Source organism: Eurosta solidaginis, chromosome 3, assembly GCF_040869045.1.
Source record: "Eurosta solidaginis isolate ZX-2024a chromosome 3, ASM4086904v1, whole genome shotgun sequence".
NCBI classification, from domain to species: domain Eukaryota; kingdom Metazoa; phylum Arthropoda; class Insecta; order Diptera; family Tephritidae; genus Eurosta; species Eurosta solidaginis.
The window spans coordinates 181,081,323-181,103,256 of record NC_090321.1 but is presented as its reverse complement, the minus strand read 5'-3'; the positions used below and the strand labels follow the sequence as shown (position 1 = coordinate 181,103,256).

General features: G+C 36.6%; 1 protein-coding gene across 2 annotated transcripts in view; it reads left to right on the top strand.

Moving 5' to 3' along the window:
* Window positions 1-10,856: 10,856 nt before the first annotated feature.
* The window catches only part of LOC137244704 (uncharacterized), a 65,163-nt gene continuing 54,085 nt past the window's right edge, over window positions 10,857-21,934 (top strand). For both annotated transcript variants that reach the window (XR_010951166.1, XM_067774113.1), the window contains exons 1-2: window positions 10,857-11,952; window positions 12,115-12,235. Coding sequence is in view for 1 of the 2 variants with exons in the window: in XM_067774113.1 (XP_067630214.1) it covers window positions 11,098-11,952; window positions 12,115-12,235 (976 nt within the window). In the remaining variant the exon portion in view is untranslated. The remainder of the gene's footprint in view (window positions 11,953-12,114; window positions 12,236-21,934) is intronic.

The window sequence follows — 21,934 nt, the reverse complement described above, 5'->3', positions numbered from 1 at the left end:
GGAAAGTAAAGCCATAACCTGGAGCAAGATTGCGTACGATTACTGGTGAGTATAACCAAGTCCAGAGAGAAGTGGTATGTGAAGTTTTAATTGGGGAGGTCATGGTTCTACACAAATTCGTTGTGGCAGAGATCGTTGATGAAGTCATATTGGGAGTGGATTTCTTAGTTGACTATGACATTAGGATCGATATGCAGAGAAGGATTATGCAGTATAAGAACCAGGATATACCACTTAACTTCAAGTTGGAGAAAGGGTTCAGTAGTAATCGAGTAATGGTGGAAAATACTCGACAAAGGCCACGAAAGTCAAAAGAAAAAGTTGATGGATCGAATGGGCCAAATAAAGCGAAATTAAAAGTACCTGCGAGAAAAAGACCGGCATTGACAAACCCTAATGGACGCACTAAAACGACTGAAAGAATTTTCCAGAAAAAATGCAAGGGTGGTTTCAAGCCAGCGCGCACTACTGTTGTGAAACGTCAAGACGATACTGATGATGCAAAGTCAATCCGTCCAGATCAAGCTCTGCGAAGTAGTTCTTCATTGGCCAAGCAACAGAGTGCGATGGAACGATCCAGGATAATGAGTACTAAGATGAAACACAGGTACGACAAGGAAAATAATTCGGAAGGTTTCCGGGAGGGAGATTTGGTACTGCTATACAACCCTCACCAGTTGGGAAGGCCCGTACAAGGTTGTGAAGATCAGTGATACCATCTACCGCATACAAAGCAATGGGAAACCACGGAGTAGAAGAGTGGTACATTTGGAGATGCTAGCGGCATTTAGATCGGGAGATTTGTCTGATCGGGACGATCAGACTTAGGTGGAGGGCAGTGTGACGATCATGAGTGACACTAAGTGATACTCACATCCCTAGCCTGATGCTAAGTAAATGAAGTCACAACAACAATAAAGCAGACAGTCACTTGTATCTACATAAACGAATCAATCATTATGTCTACACATATGTACGTATACGCAGCTGAGAAGCAACGCACAAGCACATGCTGATAACTTATCTGAAATGCTCCTAAAGGTATGCAATTGTGATTGGGGAAGTGTCGCTCACACATACAAGCGCATGGGGTATGAGAGAAGCTATAAAAACTATACATCTGTAGTTGTAGCTGAGAAATTTATAACTAACTAAGCAAAATTCTGGAAGCGCTTAGAAGATGCCACGAGGAAATCATAGAGTATAAAAGCATCAGCGGTAGAGGCGCTATAGTCAGTTTCGATTCGTAATCTGGCGGCCAATAGTAGAGTTTCATTTGAGCTATCAATCAGTTTGGTTATCAAGCAAGCTATTAGTTGCACAGTTTGAGTGTTATTGTGAAGTACTTTAATAAAGGCCATTTTGCATTATTATACATTGGAGTTATTTATTCAACAGTTTAGTGATTCGAACTTAGCAGAGGGTTGCAAATAAAAGGATTGCAAGTAAATTCGTTACAATACCTTTAATTTGATACCCATATTGTACAAACAAATTCTAGGGTCACCTTTATGGAGATATCTCGAAACGGCGTCCACCTATGGAACTAAGGATTACTCCCTTTTAAAATACTCATTAACACCTTTCATTTGATACCCATATCGTACAAACAAATTCTAGAGTCAACCCTGATCCACCTTTGTGGCGATATCCCTAAATGGCGTCCACCTATAGAACTATGGCCCACTCCCTCATAAAATACTCTTTAATGCCTTTCATTTGATACACATGTCATACAAACACATTCCAGGGTTTCCCTCGGTTCATTTTCCTACATGGTTATTTTCCCTTATGTTGTCACCATAGCTCTCAACTGAGTATGTAATGTTCGGTTACACCCGAACTTAACCTTCCTTACTTGCTTATTTTATTATTCCACCCATATGAACATACATATGTATGTATGTACACATGTTCATTGACGAATTGCTGGAAAGAAATACCGTTATACATCGTAGACTAAAAGTCATTGTAGGTGAAAATACCTCACAATTTTATAAACTCGTATAAAATTTAAAAAAGGAGCTTATTTATGTTCCATAGGTGGACGCCGTTTCGAGATATCTCCATAAAGGTGGACCAGAGGTGACCCTAGAATTTGTTTGTACGATATGGGTATCAAATTAAAGGTATTAATGAGGGTTTTAAAAGGGAGTGGTGGTAGTTGTATAGGTGGTCGCCCTTTCGAGATATCGCCATAAAGGTGGACCAGGGGTGACTCTAGAATGCGTTTGTACAATATGGGTATCAAATTAAAGGTATTAATGAGGGTTTTAAAAGGGAGTGGTAGTTGTATAGGTGGTCGCCGTTTCGAGATATCTCCATAAAGGTGGACCAGGGGTGACCCTAGAATTTGTTTGTACGATATGGGTATCAAATTAAAGGTATTAATGAGGGTTTTAAAAGGGAGTGGTGGTAGTTGTATAGGTGGTCGCCTTTTCGAGATATCGCCATAAAGGTGGACCAGGGGTGACTCTAGAATGCGTTTGTACAATATGGGTATCAAATTAAAGGTATTAATGAGGGTTTTAAAAGGTAGTGGTGGTAGTTGTATAGGTGGTCGCCGTTTCGAGATATCTCCATAAAGGTGGACCAGGGGTGACCCTAGAATTTGTTTGTACGATATGAGTATCAAATTAAAGGTATTAATGAGGGTTTTAAAAGGGAGAGGTGGTAGTTGTATAGGTGATCGCCTTTTCGAGATATCGCCATAAAGGTGGACCAGGGGTGACTCTAGAATGCGTTTGTACAATATGGGTATCAAATTAAAGGTATTAATGAGGGTTTTAAAAGGTAGTGGTGGTAGTTGTATAGGTGGTCGCCGTTTCGAGATATCGCCATAAAGGTGGACCAGGGGTGACCCTAGAATTTGTTTGTACGATATGGGTATCAAATTAAAGGTATTAATGAGTATTTTAAAAGGAAGTGGGCCTTAGTTCTATAGGTGGTCGCCTTTTCGAGATATCGCCATAAAGGTGGACCAGGGGTGACTCTAGAATGTGAGTTTTAAAAGGGAGCGGTGGTAGTTGTAAATGTGAAGGCGTTTTCCAGATATCGCCCAAAATGTGGACCAGGGTGACCCAGAACATCATCTGTTGGATACCGCTAATTTATTTATATATGTAATACCTGCAAAGATTTCAAGGGTTTTTTATTTCGCCCTGCAGAACTTTTTCATTTTCTTCTACTTAATATGGTAGGTGTCACAACCATTTTACAAAGTTTTTTCCAAAGTTATATTTCGCGTCAATAAACCAATCCAATTACCATGTTTCATCCCTTTTTCGTATTTGGTATAGAATTATGGCATTTTTTTCATTTTTCGTAATTTTTGATATCGAAAAAGTGGGCGTGGTCATAGCCGGATTTCGTTCATTTTTTATACCAAGATAAAGTGCGTTCAGATAAGTATGTGAACTAAGTTCAGTAAAGATATGTCGATTTTTGCTGTAGTTATCGTGTTAACGGCCATGCGGAAGGACAGACGGACGACCGTGTATAATAACTGGGCGTGGCTTCAACCGATTTCGCCCATTTTCACAGAAAACAGTTAACGTCATAAAATCTATACCCCTACCAAATTTCAAAAGGATTGGTAAATTTTTGTTCGACTTATGGCATTAAAAGTATCCTAGACAAATTAGAAAAAGGGCGGAGCCACGTCCATTTTGAAATTTTCTTTTATTTTTGTATTTTGTTGCACCATATCATTACTGGAGTTAAATTTTGACATAATTTACTTATATACTGTAAAGATATACAATTTTTTGTTAAAATTTTACTTAAAAATTTTTTTTTTTAAAGTGGGCGTGGTCCTTCTCCGATTTTGCTAATTTTTATTAAGCGTACATATAGTAATATGAGTAACGTTCCTGCTAAATTTCATCATGATATCTTCAACGACTGCCAAATTACAGCTTGCAAAATTTTAAATTACCTTCTTTTAAAAGTGGGCAATGCCACGCCCATTGTCCAAAATTTTACTAATTTTAAATTCTGCGTCATAAGTTCAACTCACCTACCAAATTTCATCGCTTGATCTGTCTTTGGTAATGAATTATTGTACTTTTTCGGTTTTTCGAAATTTTCGATATCGAAAAAGTGAGCGTGGTTATAGTCCGATATCGTTCATTTTAAATAGCGGTCTGAGATGAGTGCTCAGGAACCTACATACCAAATTTCATCAAGATACCTCAAAATTTACTCAAGTTATCGTGTTAACGGACGGACGGACATGGCTCAATCAAATTTTTTTTCGATCCTGATGATTTTGATATATGGAAGTCTATATCTATCTCGATTCCTTTATACCTGTACAACCAACCGTTATCCAATCAAAGTTAATATACTCTGTGAGCTCTGCTCAACTGAGTATAAAAATAATGTGTACACAGTGTTGTATTTAAATGTAATATAAAAAATGTTAAATTGGACATGTCATTATTTTGAAAAGTGCGCACTTTTCAAAGTAAGGACATGTCCACTTTAACATTGTTTATATTACATTTAAATACAGAATTTTCTAATTCGGGATTCTGAGAAGCAGAATTTTAAAAAATCAGGATTTTAAAAAGCAGGATCTTAAAAAAGCAGGATCTTAAAAAAGCAGGATTTAAAAAAACAGGATTTTAAAAAGCAGGATTTTGCTTTCGGGATTTTGCAAAAACAGGATTTCGTTACAAACCCGTATGTATGTATCGGTGATCTTATTTGTGCCCAAGCTATATTGCAATACTAAGTTCAATTTGTTGAACCTTAACCTAAACAAAGATTTTAAGTATAGTAGGTTAGAGATTAAAAGTATAGTTGATTAACAAATAATATCTTCTAAATCAGCCAACAAATTGGTCCGATATATTGTGCCTAAGAAGACGCGGCATGTGGATTGACGTCTTTTACATTATCCTAGGCAAAACTTTAAATTTTTGCCCCTGGTTGACAGTTCTACGGTAACACCTGTATATAGTTTACCCAGCAGGACTGTTCGGCCTTTTTATACTCAGCGTGCTTTACACAGAGTATATTAACTTTGATTGGATAACGGTTGGTTGTACAGATATAAAGGAATCGAGATAGGTATAGACGTCCGTATATCAAAATCATCAGTATCGAAAATAAATTTGATTGAGCCATGTCCGTCCGTCCGTCCGTTAGCGCGATAGCTTGAGTAAATATTGAGATATCTTCACCAAATTTGGTACACTAGGTTATCGTAATGAAATTGTGGACACATATTTTCCTTATAGCGGAAAATTTGTCTACTAAAAATGGACGGGATCGGTTAAAGACCACGGCAACTTAGATATAAAACAAATTTAAAAGGTTCATAGACTAGAATAATAAGCTATAAATTAGCAAAAAATAGTTTTAAATCAATGATATTTCACTTATGAAGTTTTATTTTAAGAGGAAATGGGGAGACATTTTTTTTAAACAGGCGGTGACAGGTTTTATGTAGAAAAGTAATTTATCTGAAATGAAATGTACAATTCAAGTTCACGCTGAGTATATAATGTTCGGTTACATCCGAACTTGACACCTTTACTTGTTGTCATTACAAGGTCGCTTGAGAATTTTTGTGAATATAGCTCTTTTTCATCAGGAAAACGAAGAAAGCAAAATGCATGAAAGCTCTTTTCGTCCAGGCACCATCCTTGAGCAGCTGCCATTGGCTTCACATACGCTTAAAAAAATGCTTGAGATTTAGACCGAGCTTGTCTTCTAATTTGCGTCGTGATCATTTTTAAATTATTGTAAAAATTTTTTTCTAAATTTTTGATGTTGCTTTGCCCGGGACTTAAACCAAGGACGTTTGGCGTGGTCGGCGGAGCACGCTACCATCACACATCGGCGGCCGCATTGTTCACTTACATCGCACACAAATGTTGAATGGATAACTCACCTCTCCCTCGGGGTAATGGTTACCGGGTTGAATGCGCTGGTGGAAGGAGCGACATAATTGTATTTTTCTTACTTGTGGCTAGACGCTTGAGATTATGTCATCACACCGTCTTCCGAATTTCGAGACTGTGCTCCTGGCTGGACCAAATTGGGGCACAGCAGCACTGTTATCCGCATATATTTATTACCCCTTTAACTTCATTCCACCGTGGAGCTTCCACGTTCTCCATAACTTAAAGCCAAAAAAAAAGTAACAAGACACTTCGTCGTGGAGTCACGCTGCAGGTAGTGTTGTGATATCATTAGCTTCAAGATCTGCGCCCATAATTCAATTAAGGAGAAACGATCCCGTACAGTTTACTATACGTCTTAGTTGAGATAAGCTTGTAACAACCCGAAACTATCAGGCGTTTTCCGAGTGTGGACGTAGTCCGAAACTTTGAGAGGTTTCAAAGCTCTTACTTTGTGTGGTCCATTGTACTTACTTTCAGAATAAAGACCACCCAAGTCCTTCGTTAATTATGAATAATGTGATAAAGCTTTACGCAATCCCTGAAATGAAAAATGTCAGAGTTAGACTAGAAAACCACTTGTTTCCGAAAAGTGTATCTATTACAATGCTGGTTGGGTATATGATAAACTGCAGTTATGGCCGAGAAACAATGAAAGTTTTACATATGTATATGTAGATGCGTTCAACGCAATCTTATGTATGCCAGTAACATCGCTACAATCACGCAAGATGTCGCGTTTGTAAATATGAAAGAATTTCAGACTTGGCAATTGAAGTTTATTTCACGTTGCCCATTCACGTACAAAATTTATTTGTATAAACGATAAAGACACTCCCCGAAGGCTTTGGCGAGTGGTATCGATGTTGATGGTCCTTTGCCGGATATAGGTCCGGTACGTTCCGGTAATAAAGTACCATTAAAGTACTAGTCCGACCATCTCGGGAACGATTTATATGACCACATTAAACCATCTAGGCCATCCCGCTCTCCCCTCCCCCTAGTTCCATGGGGAGCTTGGGGTCGCCAGAGCCTGAGCTGTTAATGAAACAGGATTCGCCACGGGTAGGTGAGGTTGACAATTGGGTTAGAGAAGCTATATAGTACGCTGGCAACCCCTTGAGAGGGTTGCGCTACACAAGTCCTTGAATTATTTTGGTATTTTAGTCGCCTCTTACGACAGGTATACCTACCGCAGGTATATTCTAAGCCTCCTAACCAGCAGGGGGAATTCTTCTTCCTATGCGTTGCTTGCTAAAAATGTTGGAAGTTGGCTACTTTTTCATGTCACAGATGGTGCCAGTGTCGCCCTATCTGCCGTTCTCCTTAAAAATACGTGCAATCTACTCATAAGGCATAAGATTGAGTTCAACGCATCTATATGAAAAACTACTTATGTTATGGGACTTTTAGGTATAAAAAATATTCATATCTGTGAGTGCTCTTTATAAAAAGTAGTATGTATCTACATATGTGTGGCATAAACACAAGATCGGTAATGGTATATGGCGTATCCGCCGGTTGCCCACGATACTCATTATATACTTTCAAACCTACATATAAAGATACAATGCACGAATGAGAGTATAACCAAATTCGGTCATAGCCGAGTCTAATGAACTCTACGCTCAGAATGTTAGTATACTGACTATATAGACTGTTCGTTGTACAAATTCATTGGCTATACTTAAGTGATCGTTAGAATCTATTACACCAATTTATGGAGCTGCCAAATTTGGGTTTAAGAACAAACTGGATTTGACGCAACGATTCGTAAACGATTTTGTGAGCTCACAGAGTTGTTTTGAATTGGTAGAGAAGAAATACGTACATATAACGTTATGCGAGAGTTTATGGGGCAGCAAAATAATCAGGTTGAATGGGTTTTGTCGATGCTAAAAGAAGTAGATGCTGAGCTAAAATAGAAGGAGAAGTTCTCATATTTGTAATATGGGTCCAAGATGCCCATTGGATCTTTTCAGAAAAGACTAATTTACATCGGGTTTGACAAACGAATGACGAATGAAGTCTAACCCATACCGATATTTTGACGTGAAAAGGAACGAAATCCCAACTCACAATTGCAGGAACTTTATTGTTTGAGTTTACGCTGACGGAGGTAATGCTTTATGCATTGACCGCTGCATACTGCGCGACTCTCCGAATGTATAAGGACTCATTTCCTATTTTGAACGGCTCAATGACCACGCTAACGCGTATGAGATAGGCAAAATCTTTTCTGGGTACACGATCCGGACAAAGCAACACCAAAAATTTAGAAAAAGTTGTTGAAATTAGAAACAAGTTTTCCTAAGCGAGATTCCCCCTCGGAAGTGGCATGACAAACGGTCCGAGTGTATTTCTGCCATGGAAAGCTTCTCGGTGAAAATTCATCTGCTTTCCATTTTCTGGAGATACTTTCAGAGCCATGTCTAGTTAAAAGTTGACCCCTCCATATCTGTGAGTTTTGACTAGGGACTCAGTTATTGATTGAATTGATGAATTCCCTTTTTAAATTTCACGAACTACTGCTGCTTCACTGCTAGTGCCAGCGTCTGTAAAGTTCAACTATTCGCAGCGCCTCTACGTTGGATCGAGGTGAGCGCGGTTCTGTTCTTCCGGTGATTCATAGCATCCGCTCAAATTTCTGCACCGTATAAGAGTATAGAACCCGCGGTTGAAGTAAGTAGCTATGTTGTACATGGCTTTGGACCGATTATGTTTGCAATTATTTGACTCAAATTTGCTATATTGTTCTTTCTCAGGCGCTTCGAATAATCAAGCTTACTGGGCTCCTGTGACCACAGAAATATAGCGGTTAGGCCAAGTTACTGTCAGCTCCCGAATCGCAAGGTGGCAGCATTGCAAAAATCAGAGTTTCGACTCCATATAAACCATTTTCGACCTTGAAAAATCACGAATGGACTCACGTTAGAAAAAGTTCTGATGTGTGTTAACACCATCATAATCATCAATAATTGGAGCTTACCACCTGGAAAATGTTGGCAATTGCATAAAAAGTCACGCGAGTTATCCCTGCTTTGCGATTGCCCCAACTGTGAGCACAATGGTTGGGAAATCTAGTCCACATAACTCCATATTGGAGTAAAAGCTCATAAAATTTTACAAAAATGATTTTCCGTTTCATTTCTAGGCTGATACTGTTTTTATTCATGCTGGTTCCCAGACAGAGTCCCTCACTGTCTAGAATTTATGTCCATCAACATTGACGTGGCTGACAAGGCGTGAATGCACCGGTTCTTTTTTTGATGACAGCAAGTACATCCTTTGTGTTGTCATAGAAATAAGTGGCAGTTATTCAAGCATTGTAAGCGTAACCACCTATCACATTAGCCAACTGTTATTTGGCCACTCCTTCAATGTTAACATAAACAGCTGTTCAAAAACAGGATTAAGCGATAGTGGCGTGAAGTTCTGCAAATTTAAGTAACCGGTTCTATCGACACGGTTCTAAAAGATGCCGTACATCATGGCATACATGTATGTATATACGCTCGATCATCTCAGAAAAATTTTCTCTGACTTCGTATACTTCAAGGGGACGTCTTCTGTGAAATTTAGATAATGTTTCAGTTTTACCCTGTGGATTTCAAGTAAACAGATCCCTATACTCTTCCAGCACGCCTTTCCTCAATTTTCGTTAGCTTACATATTGAGCGATGTAAGTCTCGTCTTAGTGGCCGCACGGTCCTGGTGCCGGGACGTTTCACTTACCCCTTCTGCCTCTTTAGACGATCACTGTCTGTTGCTTGCGCCCTGATTTTATTTTTCCTTAATGTGACGGTGAAATCGAGGAGTGCGCGCAACGAACGTCTTATCAACGAACTGCCTTCGAGCTGTTTCCATTGTCTCAAGTCTTCATGCCAAGAGCTCGCTTTCGCTGTCAATTCGTCTCCAAAGTGCTGGAAAATTCTCAATACTGCACCCTTCTCAGTGCTCCCCTTCCCTTCGCGCAGAGCGCTTCTTCACGGAGCTCTGTGACTCTTCTTTGTCGGCTTGAAACGCTGTTTTCTTTCTTAAAATAACCGTCGGCCAGATCAGCGCCCTTTTGCTGCAAGTTTCGGAAAGGCTCCTTCTGTCAAATTTGTGCAATACACAAATGAATCTTCCGCCGTATTTCTCGTAACACTTTCCTTAGCAATCGGGTTTTGACTATCGTAGACCCCTTTTCCGTTATTTTGAAACTAAGTTTTAGCTTTTTTCAAAACATATCTCTATTTAAGCCAAGCTGAGTCTCCGTTGAGCCTCACATTCGGCGCTTTTGAAACCGAGCTTCAGTATCTTTGGACTTGTTATATGCTTTTTTTGAACCGATTCTTTGCTTCATTGGGTTGTTGTCCATTTTTAGGTCCTTTCGGACCCGTACCCGTAGGTTCGGATTTTTTAAAGAACCGAGTTGTACACATCCGATGCCACGCTTTCCTGTCTCATTACTATTCATACTTAATTTAAAATTGATTCTATTTTTCAATTTAGTCTTCTTAATTGAGTACGAAATCAATTTCTAAGTCAATGATACACAAGGGGCTTAACGCTCCAGGGAAATTAATTGCTTTAACTGTTAAGCAATTTGTGGGTGTGCGGTTCGTTTAATAGGTATTTAAATTAATCCGATTGCTCACACCAGAAATTTTTGTGCAAACAAAGATGCAATTGTAACAAAATAATAATACAATACCCACCCTCCAAGTTAAGGTAGTCCAGGCAATAACCAATTAATATTAAATACATTGTAACAGCTGTTATTTGTGAGGCGCATGCTCAGCACATGTCGGTGTAGCGTACCGGCTGGTCGATATACGCGCAACAAGGTCGCCGTCGCCTTCGCCATCGCGTACGGCAAAGCACATTGTACCCATTGTAGATACCAGCTTACCAACTCGCTCAGTAGCTTTCAGACCATACTGCATGCATTGTGACTGGCAGTAGAGATTTGCTCATCGAAGCGACATGTTCGTATGCCATAACTGGTGAAAGTAGCGGTGGTGTGCGAGTTTAATTTGTGGTGTGACGAGACGTTGTGCTAATTACTAATTTTGTTTATAAATCAATAAAAAAAAAAAATACAGAATACGCCGGGACGCCAAAAATACATAAGCTAAAGCGGGTTTTTAGCAGGTAAAAGAAAAAGATTATCGAAAAGACGGGCGTGCAAAATGCAGCAATGGGCGGTAGCCGGAGTTACAGTGTAAGCAGTACATGCAGTGGCAGCAGCACCAGTGGAAATTATAGCACATACAGCCCATCTGGTAGTGAACAGTTAACCGAAATGACAGCCACAAACAAGTTAATATATAAAGTGCAGCGTGGAAAAGCAGATGGAGCAGAAGGAACCGTAGAAGAAGCAGCAATAACGCGTCAGGCTCAGCAGCAACCCGACCAAAGGGTGTGGTCACAACTCATTATGTGTCGCTGTTGTCTATCGGAAAAACTGGAACCAAAAATGCGTCAGGCGCAAGATTCAAGCTCCGAACCGGTGTTGGGCGACGAGGAAGCGCCACTGTTGATATTTGTGCCTCTAGACACTTTAGCTATGGTGGATTTGCGTGAGGATAATTATACAAATTCGCCATTAAGTGGCTACAATAGCAGTGATTCATACAAAGCGAATGCGTCAGCGAGAAATGATCCGTCGGCCAATAGAGGTGGTAGAAGGATTGGTGTTACAACAAAAACAACGGCAATGAATAATAAAAAAGTGAATAGCACATTGCTTGATTGTCTGAAAGCTTGTGCACGTATTGGTGCTTCCGCTGAGGACATTGAACTGCCGCAACACATTTGTCTCGATTGCTGTCATACGTTGGAAATGTGCTGTGAATTTATACGTTGCGTCCGTAATGCGGATAAGATTCTACGTAGACGTTGTGCATTGCCAACGAAACGCTTTAGCCCACAAGACCAACAACAAAAACAGCAGCTGCAGCAACATCAAGCATTGATTGTTGGTAGGAGTGGGGTTTATGACGATGAAGAGGCGAAGCCACCAGCAGTGAAACGTAGAAGACGTCGCGCAGAGGTGTGTGCGTGTGTGTGTTGCTGTCTCTTTATTATTGACAAAGTATTGCACCGGTATTTGTTTTTGCATGCGAACATTTTAAAAAAATTTTTATTTTCTCCCGGTGTTACTCAAAATATGTAAAATATTGTGCAAATTTTCGTTTTTTAACATTTATTGCAGCAAGAATATCGTTTGAGTGTCGCTCGTGTTGGTGCGAATGAGAAAAGTTTTGTTAACAACACGCCAAAGTCAGTATCCTTGCCAAAGTCTGGGCCAGCGCCACGAACGTCTGCTGTGAAAGGTAAGTCGGCCGATAAGTATGTACATATGCATGTATAAACATACATATATGCATTGTACAAAGTGCGTTTCGAATATATGTATGTATATGTATATACCCAGCGGTCAAAGTGAAACTTCTTGGGAAAAAATCACTAGGTTAAAACTACATAGAATTTTCGGAATGCTACCAACTACTTCAGAAACATATGTAAGTAGTTGGGCGCAGTGCTCTGGATTTTCAATTTCACTACTATTAAATTTTAAACACAACACTTAAGTAGTAGAGGAAAGTTAATTTCACTATTTTTCCCCCTGAATTTTTTGAAGCCTATGGAAAATAGTAGAAAAAATTATTGCAAATCACTTTCCAGTACCACTAGTTTTAAGACATTGTGGAAAGTTTTTGTCGTTAGCTTACTCCTAGTATTTTCCAAATTTTTGTATAAAAAAATAGTGACATTATTTTCCCACTGCCACTATTTATTTAGTGGAAGTAAACATTTTTGTCCACTTTGGCTTAAATAAATAAACGTAAGGCGCGATAACCTCCGCAGAGATTTTAGGCCGAGCTTCTCTTCAAATTCGCGTCGTGCTCGTTTTTAATTTTTCCTAAAAATTGGCAGGACGGGACCTACTCGTTTTATGCCGACTCCGAACGGCATCTCTAAGGCAGATGAGTTTTCACTGAGAGCATTTCACGGCAGGAATACACTCGGAGTGCTTGCCAAACGCTGCAGGGGGGCGACCCCGCTTAGAACAATTTTCTTCTAATTAAAAAATCTTGTTTCTAAAATTTTGATGTTACTTCGCCCGGGGCGTGAACCCAGGATCCTCGGTGTGGTAGGCGGAGCACGCTACCATCACACCACCGTGGCCGATTAAAAAATTATTAGTGGAAAACAAATAGTCAAATAAAATTTTGCTGCTACTGATATTTGTATACCTTTCATGAAATAAAATGGTGTATTAAGCTTGGCACGAATCTTAAAATTGTAAGTGCATAAAATAGAAGAGATAAACCCATTAATAAGCATACCGAAAAGATTAGGATGACGAGCTGAGTTCATTTAGCCACGTCCGTCTGCTTTTATAAACGCAAACTAGTGCCTAAATTTTTGAGATAACTTTCTGAAATTCGTTAAGTGGGTATATTTGGTTGTCTGATTAATCATTTGTCGAAATCGTATATATCCCATACCGACTTTTCCGATAAGAGAGTTTTCGTCATTTCTTCCTCATTTTATTAGCTAGAATATTTAAAAGTCACAGGGTAGATACATATGTGTAAACTATCCCATACAACTAATAGTTTAGATTTTATGAAGTTTTAAAGCTTCCAATTTTTAATTTTCCTTAAACCCTTTTTCTTACTATGCTGAACAAGCTCTTTAAGTAATTGCTAAACGTTTCGATATACTCGCCCAGACTAACACTGCCCGGTAGCTTACAAATCTGCGGCCTCTCGACGTAATAAATAATTATATTGAAAATTTCCAACCATTTTCTTAGTTCTCCTGGTATCCTCGCCCACTAACCAGAAGCATGAATGTGCAATTTTTCCGGTTTTGTGCTATATGCCCCGTTATATTACCCTTTAGATTCTCTAGATTCTACTTAAATCTAGAGCTTCCTACGCACATGGAAACCCCAATAATTTGCAGTGCCATTTTCATGAATGTACAATTCAATCACACAAAGTTGAGCCAGAAAAGTGAATGTAGCACATTCAAGTAACACATTCATGTTTTTGGCTGGCAACAAGGTAATGATTTTCCTGTTTGTATGACACACTCGTTGATATGGCTAAACAATTTTTGAAAAAAGTAAGAACAATACAAATTCGTATGTTCGAATGTTCCGGTATATGTGCCTGAATGTTGGGCACCAACTCGTAACTCACCAAAACTTTTCGAGGTTCACACACAATTGTATGTCGATTTTTTTATACTCAGTTTAGCAGAGCTCACAGAGTATATTAACTTTGATTGGATAACGGTTGGTTGTACAGGTATAAAGGAATCGAGGTAGATATAGACTTCCATATATCAAAATCATCAGGATAGAAAACAAATTTGATTGAGCCATGTCCGTCCGTCCGTCCGTTAACACGATAACTTGAGTAAATTTTGAGGTATCTTGATGAAACTTGGTATGTAGGTTCCTGAACACTCATCTCAGATCGCTATTTAAAATGAACGATATCGGACTATAACCACGCCCACTTTTTCGATATCGAAAATTTCGAAAAACCGAAAAAGTGCGATAATTCATTACCAAAGACGGATAAAGCGATGAAACTTGGTAGGTGAGTTGAACTTATGACGCAGAATAGAAAATTAGTAAAATTTTGGACAGAGGGCGTTGCCCGCCCAATTTTAAAAGAAGGTAATTTAAAATTTTGCAAGCTGTAATTTGGCAGTCGTTGAAGATATCATGATGAAATTTGGCAGGAACGTTACCCCTATTACTATATATTTTTTTTAAAGTAAAATTTTAACAAAAACTTTAATATCTTTACAGTATATCAGTAAATTATGTCAACATTCAACTCCAATAATGATATGGTGCAACAAAATACAAAAATAAAAGAAAATTTCAAAATGGGGGTGGCTCCGCCCTTTTTCATGTAATTCGTCTAGAATACTTTTAATGCCATAAGTCGAACAAAAATTTACCAATCCTTGTGAAATTTGGTAGGGGCTTAGATTGTAGGTCGATAACTTATTTCTCTGAAAAAAGGGCGAAATCGGTTGAAGCCACGCCCAGTTTTTATACACAGTCGACCGTCTGTCCTTCCGCTCGGCCGTTAACACGATAACTTGAGCAAAAATCGATATATCTTTACTAAACTCAGTTTACGTACTTATCCGAACTCACTTTGAATTGGTATAAAAAATGGCCGAAATCCGACTATGACCACGCATACTTTTTCGATATCGAAAATTACGAAAAATGAAAAAAATGCCATAATTCTATGCCAAATACGAAAAAAGGGATGAAACATGGTAATTGGATTGGTTTATTGACGCAAAATTTAACTTTAGAAAAAAAAACTTTGTAAAATGGGTGTGACACCTACCATATAAAGTAGAAGAAAATGAAAAAGTTCTGCAGGGCGAAATAAAAAAACCCTTGAAATCTTGGCAGGAATACTGTTCGTGGTATTACATATATAAATAAATTAGCGGTATCCAACAGATGATGTTATGGTTCACCCTGGTCCACATTTTGGTCGATATCTGGAAAACTCCTTCACATATACAACTACCACCGCTCCCTTTTAAAACCCTCATTATACCTTTTATTTGATACCCATATCGTACAAACACATTCTAGAGTCACCCCTGGTCCACCTTTATGGCGATATCTCGAAAAGGCGTCCACCTATAGAACTAAGCCCCACGCCCTTTTAAAATACTCATTAGCACCTTTCATTTCATACCCATATCGTACAAACATATTCTAGAGTCACCCCTGGCCCGCTTTATGGCGATATCACGAAAAGGCGACCACCTATAGAACGAAGGCCCACTCCTTTTTAAAAAGACTCATTAACACCTTTCATTTGATACCCATATCGTACAAACAAAGTCTACAGTCACACCTGGCCCACCTTTATGGCGATATCTCGAAAAGGCGTCCACCTATAGAACTAAGGCCCACTCCCTTTTAAAATACTCATTAACACCTTTCGTTTGATACCCATATCGCACAAACACATTCTAGAGTCACCCCTGTTCCACCTTTATGGCGATATCTCGAAAAGGCGTCCACCTATAGAACTAAGGCCCACTCCCTTTTAAAATACTCATTAACCCCTTTCATTTGATACCCATATCGTACAAACAAATTCTAGGATCACCCCTGGTCCACCTTTATGGCGATATCCCTAAATGGCGTCCATCTATATAACTATGGCCCACTCCCTCATAAAATACTCTTAATACCTTCCATTTGATACACATGTCATACAAACACATTCCAGGGTTACCTTCGATTCATTTTCCTACATGGTTATTTTTCCTTATGTTGTCACCATAGCTTTCAACTGAGTATGTAATGTTCAGTTACACCCGAATTTAACCTTCCTTACTTGTTAATTATAATTATTTTCCTCAGGGAGCTATAAAACTACCCATGCGATATATATGCTAGTTGAGATACACAAAAGATGAGCTGTATAAGGTATTCTTCATAAAAAATTATACCGATGAAGAATTTTTAATAGCTGAATGTCCGAAAAAAAGATAGTTGGTTAATTGAAGACAAACCGATTAATTCGAAGCCGTTGCAAAGAGGATAAATCAACAAGAGACATTACTTAACATGTTTGCTTCGAACCCAAACTACTCGCTGATTTAGATTGTGGTTACTGACATTTCTTTTTAAGGCTGTCCGCAAAAACACGGCGCTGGTACCTTTTTGTCAATTTTGGTGATTTTTAAGCATGTAGCCACGATTTTGATATTTTTGTCTTTTTCACTACTGCACAGATTCAAAAATTGTTCAGTCATTTAATTGTAGCAGAACAAAGGCTATTCCGGCACATAAAAGAGTAATGTCGGATTTTACAAAAAACAAATTTTGTAGATAGTTGATGAAACAATGGACTTGTGAGGACGACAGGTCATATTTTGGTGGTTAGATATTTCGATCTATTAAAATAAAAATTTATTTCAAAATAACGTGTGCCTCTTGGTAATTTTATAAAGCTTGCCATTGATGGAGCCAATAAGATGGCCAGCGAAAAAATTAATTGAAAACAAAATTTTACATTTAGTGCATTCAAGCGAATCGACTTGAACTAGGTAACCTGTCACTCTGCAAAATGGCTGAGTTTGTACTCCTTTTCTTATTCTGTAAGAAATATTGCCACGATTTTGTTATGCCGTAATTTGTATGCTGCCACGACTTTGTTATGAGAAATTATCTTATTAATTCTCATACATCAGATGATGAATAGTACTGTGATATTGAAATATTTTGGGTCTTATTTATGTATATCGGCAAGTTGCCTTTAACTTTTAGCTTTTATTCTTAGTGGCGGCCACCGTGATGTGATGGTAGCGTGCTCCGCCTATCACACCGAAGATCCTGGGTTCACGTCCCGGACAAAGCAACATCAAAATTTTAGAAAAAGGTTTTTCAATTAGAAGAAAATTTTTCTAACCGGGGTCGCCCCTCGGCAGTGTTTGGCAAGCACTCCGAGTGTATTTCTGCCATGAAAAGCTCTCAGTGAAAACTCATCTGCCTTGCAGATGCCGTTCGGAGTCCCTCATAAATAAGTAGGTCCAGTCCCGCCAATTTGTAGGAAAAATTAAAAAGGAGTACGACGCAAATTGGAAGAGAAGCTCGGCCTAAAATCTCTTCCGAGGTTATCGCGCCTTACATTTATTTATATTTATTCTTAGCTTTAAACAATATTATTTCGCTTCTTTTAGCCCTTAATTTTTGTCCATACAGCTTGTTTTCTGCAAAAAAGTTCTGGCAACACTGCTCTAGTGTTTTGACATGCGGCGAAAATTAAAATGAAAAGTGGGAAGCAACTGTCAGTAACCACAATCTTTTGTAGCGAGTGTTGGATATCAAACATACGAACTAACCTATCTTGTTATGTATGCTCTTTGGCCGTTGCCTCTTCTCGAATCAAAACTAAAATACTTGAAAAAAATTGTTTGAAAAACTGGTTATATCAAAAGAATATCATTCTTTTTATAAAAATCTTGAGGGCGATGCTTTACCCAAACCCAATATTTCAGAAGATTCTGATTCTGATGAGAAGAAAAACTAGTTCTAAGTTGCAATAATATCTTAAATAAAAACACATTAGTGTATATGAAATTGAATTGAATGTATAACTTTTTCATTTACATACATACTTTCGATAAGTTAAAGCCGCGGATGTTTTCCCAAGTCCTGTGATGCTTCAAATCCCAATCCGCCAACAGAATTAGCCTAGCAGGTATTGGCTTGGCCCTAACATTATTTAAAAATCATTCTGCAGTGATTTTTTTTACGTGTTTTGAGGTTAAGGACATACCATGACCACTTGAGCCAATTCTTATAACGTATTTGGATTCAGCGCATCAAAATGTATAGAAAACATGAGTCGCATTACCTGATCCGACTACTTTTAATTTTTTTGTATAAGGCGAAAATACTCGAGTCATACTAGTTGTGACTGTAGTTTACGTCCATTTATTTCTACTGTAGGGTATATACAACGAGTTCAGTCATAATTATATTTGTAAGGGAATGTACATATGTATATGACTTGCATGCGGCATGAGTCAGGCAATGGCATTTGTTTTTGATGTTGTTTCATTATTTCTTGGTGTTAGTGCGTAACCCGCAATCCCGATCAGCGAAAATGTCAGCTGTGCTGTTGCAAGTGTTTTTTCTATAAAATTCTGTAGAATTGTTGTATTCTGCTCTTTTATATGCTGAGTTCAATGAAAAATAGCAAATAAAATGAGGAAAAGTAATATTTTGTCTTATGTCTGAGAAACTGGGTGATAAAATATAAAACATACGTTCGACGAAATCAGTGGAAATGTGCTGAATGGGTCGAAATGCAAGCATGCGAGTGTAAATACATACATATGTATGTATGCATGGATGTATGTATTTACACTCAAATAATAGGGGGACTCATGTAACCGTATAAATGCCTTATAAAGTGTGTAAACGTATAAATTTATCTAGTTTACGCACGAGCTGTCAAATTTTGTATGAAAAATCATTTACACAATTTGTATAAATTTACGCGCACATTTCATTGTGTAAACGCGGTAAACTCAAAGGAATGCAACCTTGCAGACATTACAGCCGGCATTTTCATCAAAAAACTCTAACATCAGCAAGTAAAGGCGTTTTAGTTTTGATTTTTCACTTAATCTTGGTGTTTTTTAATTTGTATAATAATCAAAAAAATTTTTTTGGAAATAATACAGCTGAAAAACAATCAAGTTTATCAAGAGTATTACTAGGTGCGTTCATATAACCGCGTGTGTAAATGGATATAATTTTACACCTTATAAGTTTATATGCTATCATGAGTCCCCCTAATTTATTTTCCATAATGGGAATGATTTTTTGCCATAGGAGAATTTTCCTCAAAACAAATAAATTGTCGCATTTAATAATCGAAATAAAATAGGTTTTAAATTTATTTGCTGTGTTTTGACATAATTTTCTATGAGCTGTCTGTCAAAAAAGCTGCAACTATGTAAATATAAAACCTATTTTCTTTTGACTATGACTATGCGCCATTGTGTTTAAAACAAGAAATCCTATCTTCTTGTTAAGATAATAATAAAATAGAAAAATTAAATAAAACGAAATAAATAAAATAAAATAAAGTAAAGCAAAATATAATGAAATAAATTTAAATAAAATACAAGAAAATATAATCAAGTTAAAAAAAAAATAAAATAAAATAAAATAAAACAATAAGAGAAATTATTGTGAATTCGAATGGAATAAAATAGAACAAAATAAAATGAAATTAAAAAAATAAAATAAAGCAAATAAAATAAATAGAATAAAATAAAATAAAACGAAATAAATGAAATAAAATAAAGTAAAGCAAAATATAATGAAATAAATTTAAACAAAATACAATAAAATATAATCAAGTTAAAAAATAAAATAAAACAATAAGAGAAATTATTGTGAATACGAATGGAATAAAATAGAAAAAAATAAAATGAAATAAAAAAAAAATAAAAAAAGCAAATAAAATAAAATAAAATGAAGTAAAATAAAATAAAATGTAATCAAGTAAACAAAAATTAACTAAAAAGAAATAAAATATAAGAGAGCCTAAAAGAGAACTAAAAAAAGAATAAAATAAAATAAAATAAAACAAAATTGAATAAAATAAAGTATAATGAAGTAAAGTAAAACAAAATGATATAAAATTTAGAAAAAAAAAGTAAATAAAATATGATAAGATAAAGTAAATAAAATAAAATAAATAGAACAAAGTAAAATAAATTAAAACAAAATAAAATAAAATGAAGTAAAATAAAATTAAATTAAATTTAATCAAGAAAAAAATAAAATAAAAAGAAATAAAATAAAAGAACTTAAAAAAATAATAAAATAAAATAAAACTAAATAAATTAAATAATTAATAAAATAAAGTATAATGAAGTAAAGTAAAACAAAATAAAATAAAATTAAAAAAAGAAGTAAATAAAATATAATAAAATAAAGCGAACAAAATAAAATAAATTAAAACAAAATAAAATAAAATGAAATAAATAAAAGTGAACAAAAATAAGTAACATAAATTTAAATAAAATAAAATTAAGTATGATTAAATAAAATAAAATATAATCAAATAAAGTAAAATAAAAAACCAAATAAAACAAGTAAAGGTGTTTAAGTTCGGGTGTAACCGAACATTATACACTCAGCGTGAGCTTTAATTGTACAATTCATTTCAGATAAATTACTTTTCTACATAACACTTGGCACCGCCCGTTTAAAAAAAAAATTTCTCACCATTTCCTCTTACAATAAAATTTGATAAGTGAAATATCATTGATTCAAAACTATTTTTTGCTCAGTTATAGATCATTATTCTAGTCTACGATCCTTTTAAACTTGTTTTATATCTAAGTTGCCGTGGTCTTTAACCGATCCCGTCCATTTTTACTAGAAATATTTTCTGCTATAAGGAAAATATGTGTATACAATTTCATCACGATATGTTAATTTTTCTTCGAGTTATGGCTCCCGAAACATGGAAAATTGCTTAGTCATAAAAGGGGCGGTGCCACGCCCATTTTTTTTAAATTTGAAGTTTTTCCTATTTGTTGTTATAAATCCACTTGGGAAATGAAATACCATTGATAAGCTATTTTTTGCAAAGATATAGCTTATTTTATTCGTCCGCGACCCTTTTAAAAATCTTGTATATAAAAGTGGGCGTGGTCCTTAACAGATTTCGTTAATTTTTCTTCAAAGCATTCGTTAGAGTAAAGGCAACCTCTCTGCCGAATTTTGTTCCGATAGTTTAAACGATTTTTGATTTATGATTAATAATATTGGTAAAATTAATTTTATCACAAGTGGGCGGTGCCACGCTCATTTTAAATTTCTTTTTCAAATTTTTATCAAGAGTCTCAATATCAGCCCACACGTAAAATTTCAACATTCTAGGTGTATGATTTACTAAATAATCAGGTTTTTTGTGTTTTCCAAAATGTTATATACATAAAAAGTGGGCGTGGTTATCATCCGATTTCGCTCATTTTCAATACCAATCTATTCTGGGTCCAGATAAGTTCGTGTACCAAATTTGGTGAAGATATCTCAATATTTACTCAAGTTATCGTGTTAACGGACAGACGTACGGACGGACGGACATGGCTCAATCAAATTTTTTTTCGATACTGATGATTTTGATATATGGAAGTCTATATCTATCTCTGTTCCTTTATACCTTTACAACCAACTGTTATCCAATCATAGTTAATATACTCTGTGTGCAAAGCGCGCATTTAAATGATATTTCATATATGTATAAGTAAGACCAACTGAACCTTAATCAGGTCACGTTTTTTAGAAATTTCACGCGCCCTAATATGTGTTCCACACATGAGCCAAATCGGACCACAATCGTCGTTGCGACACCTAGCGGAGTGTTTTTCTTTTAATTGCATTGTCATCGCGTTCTGCACTATATTCCAAGTTTCAAGCTTGTAGC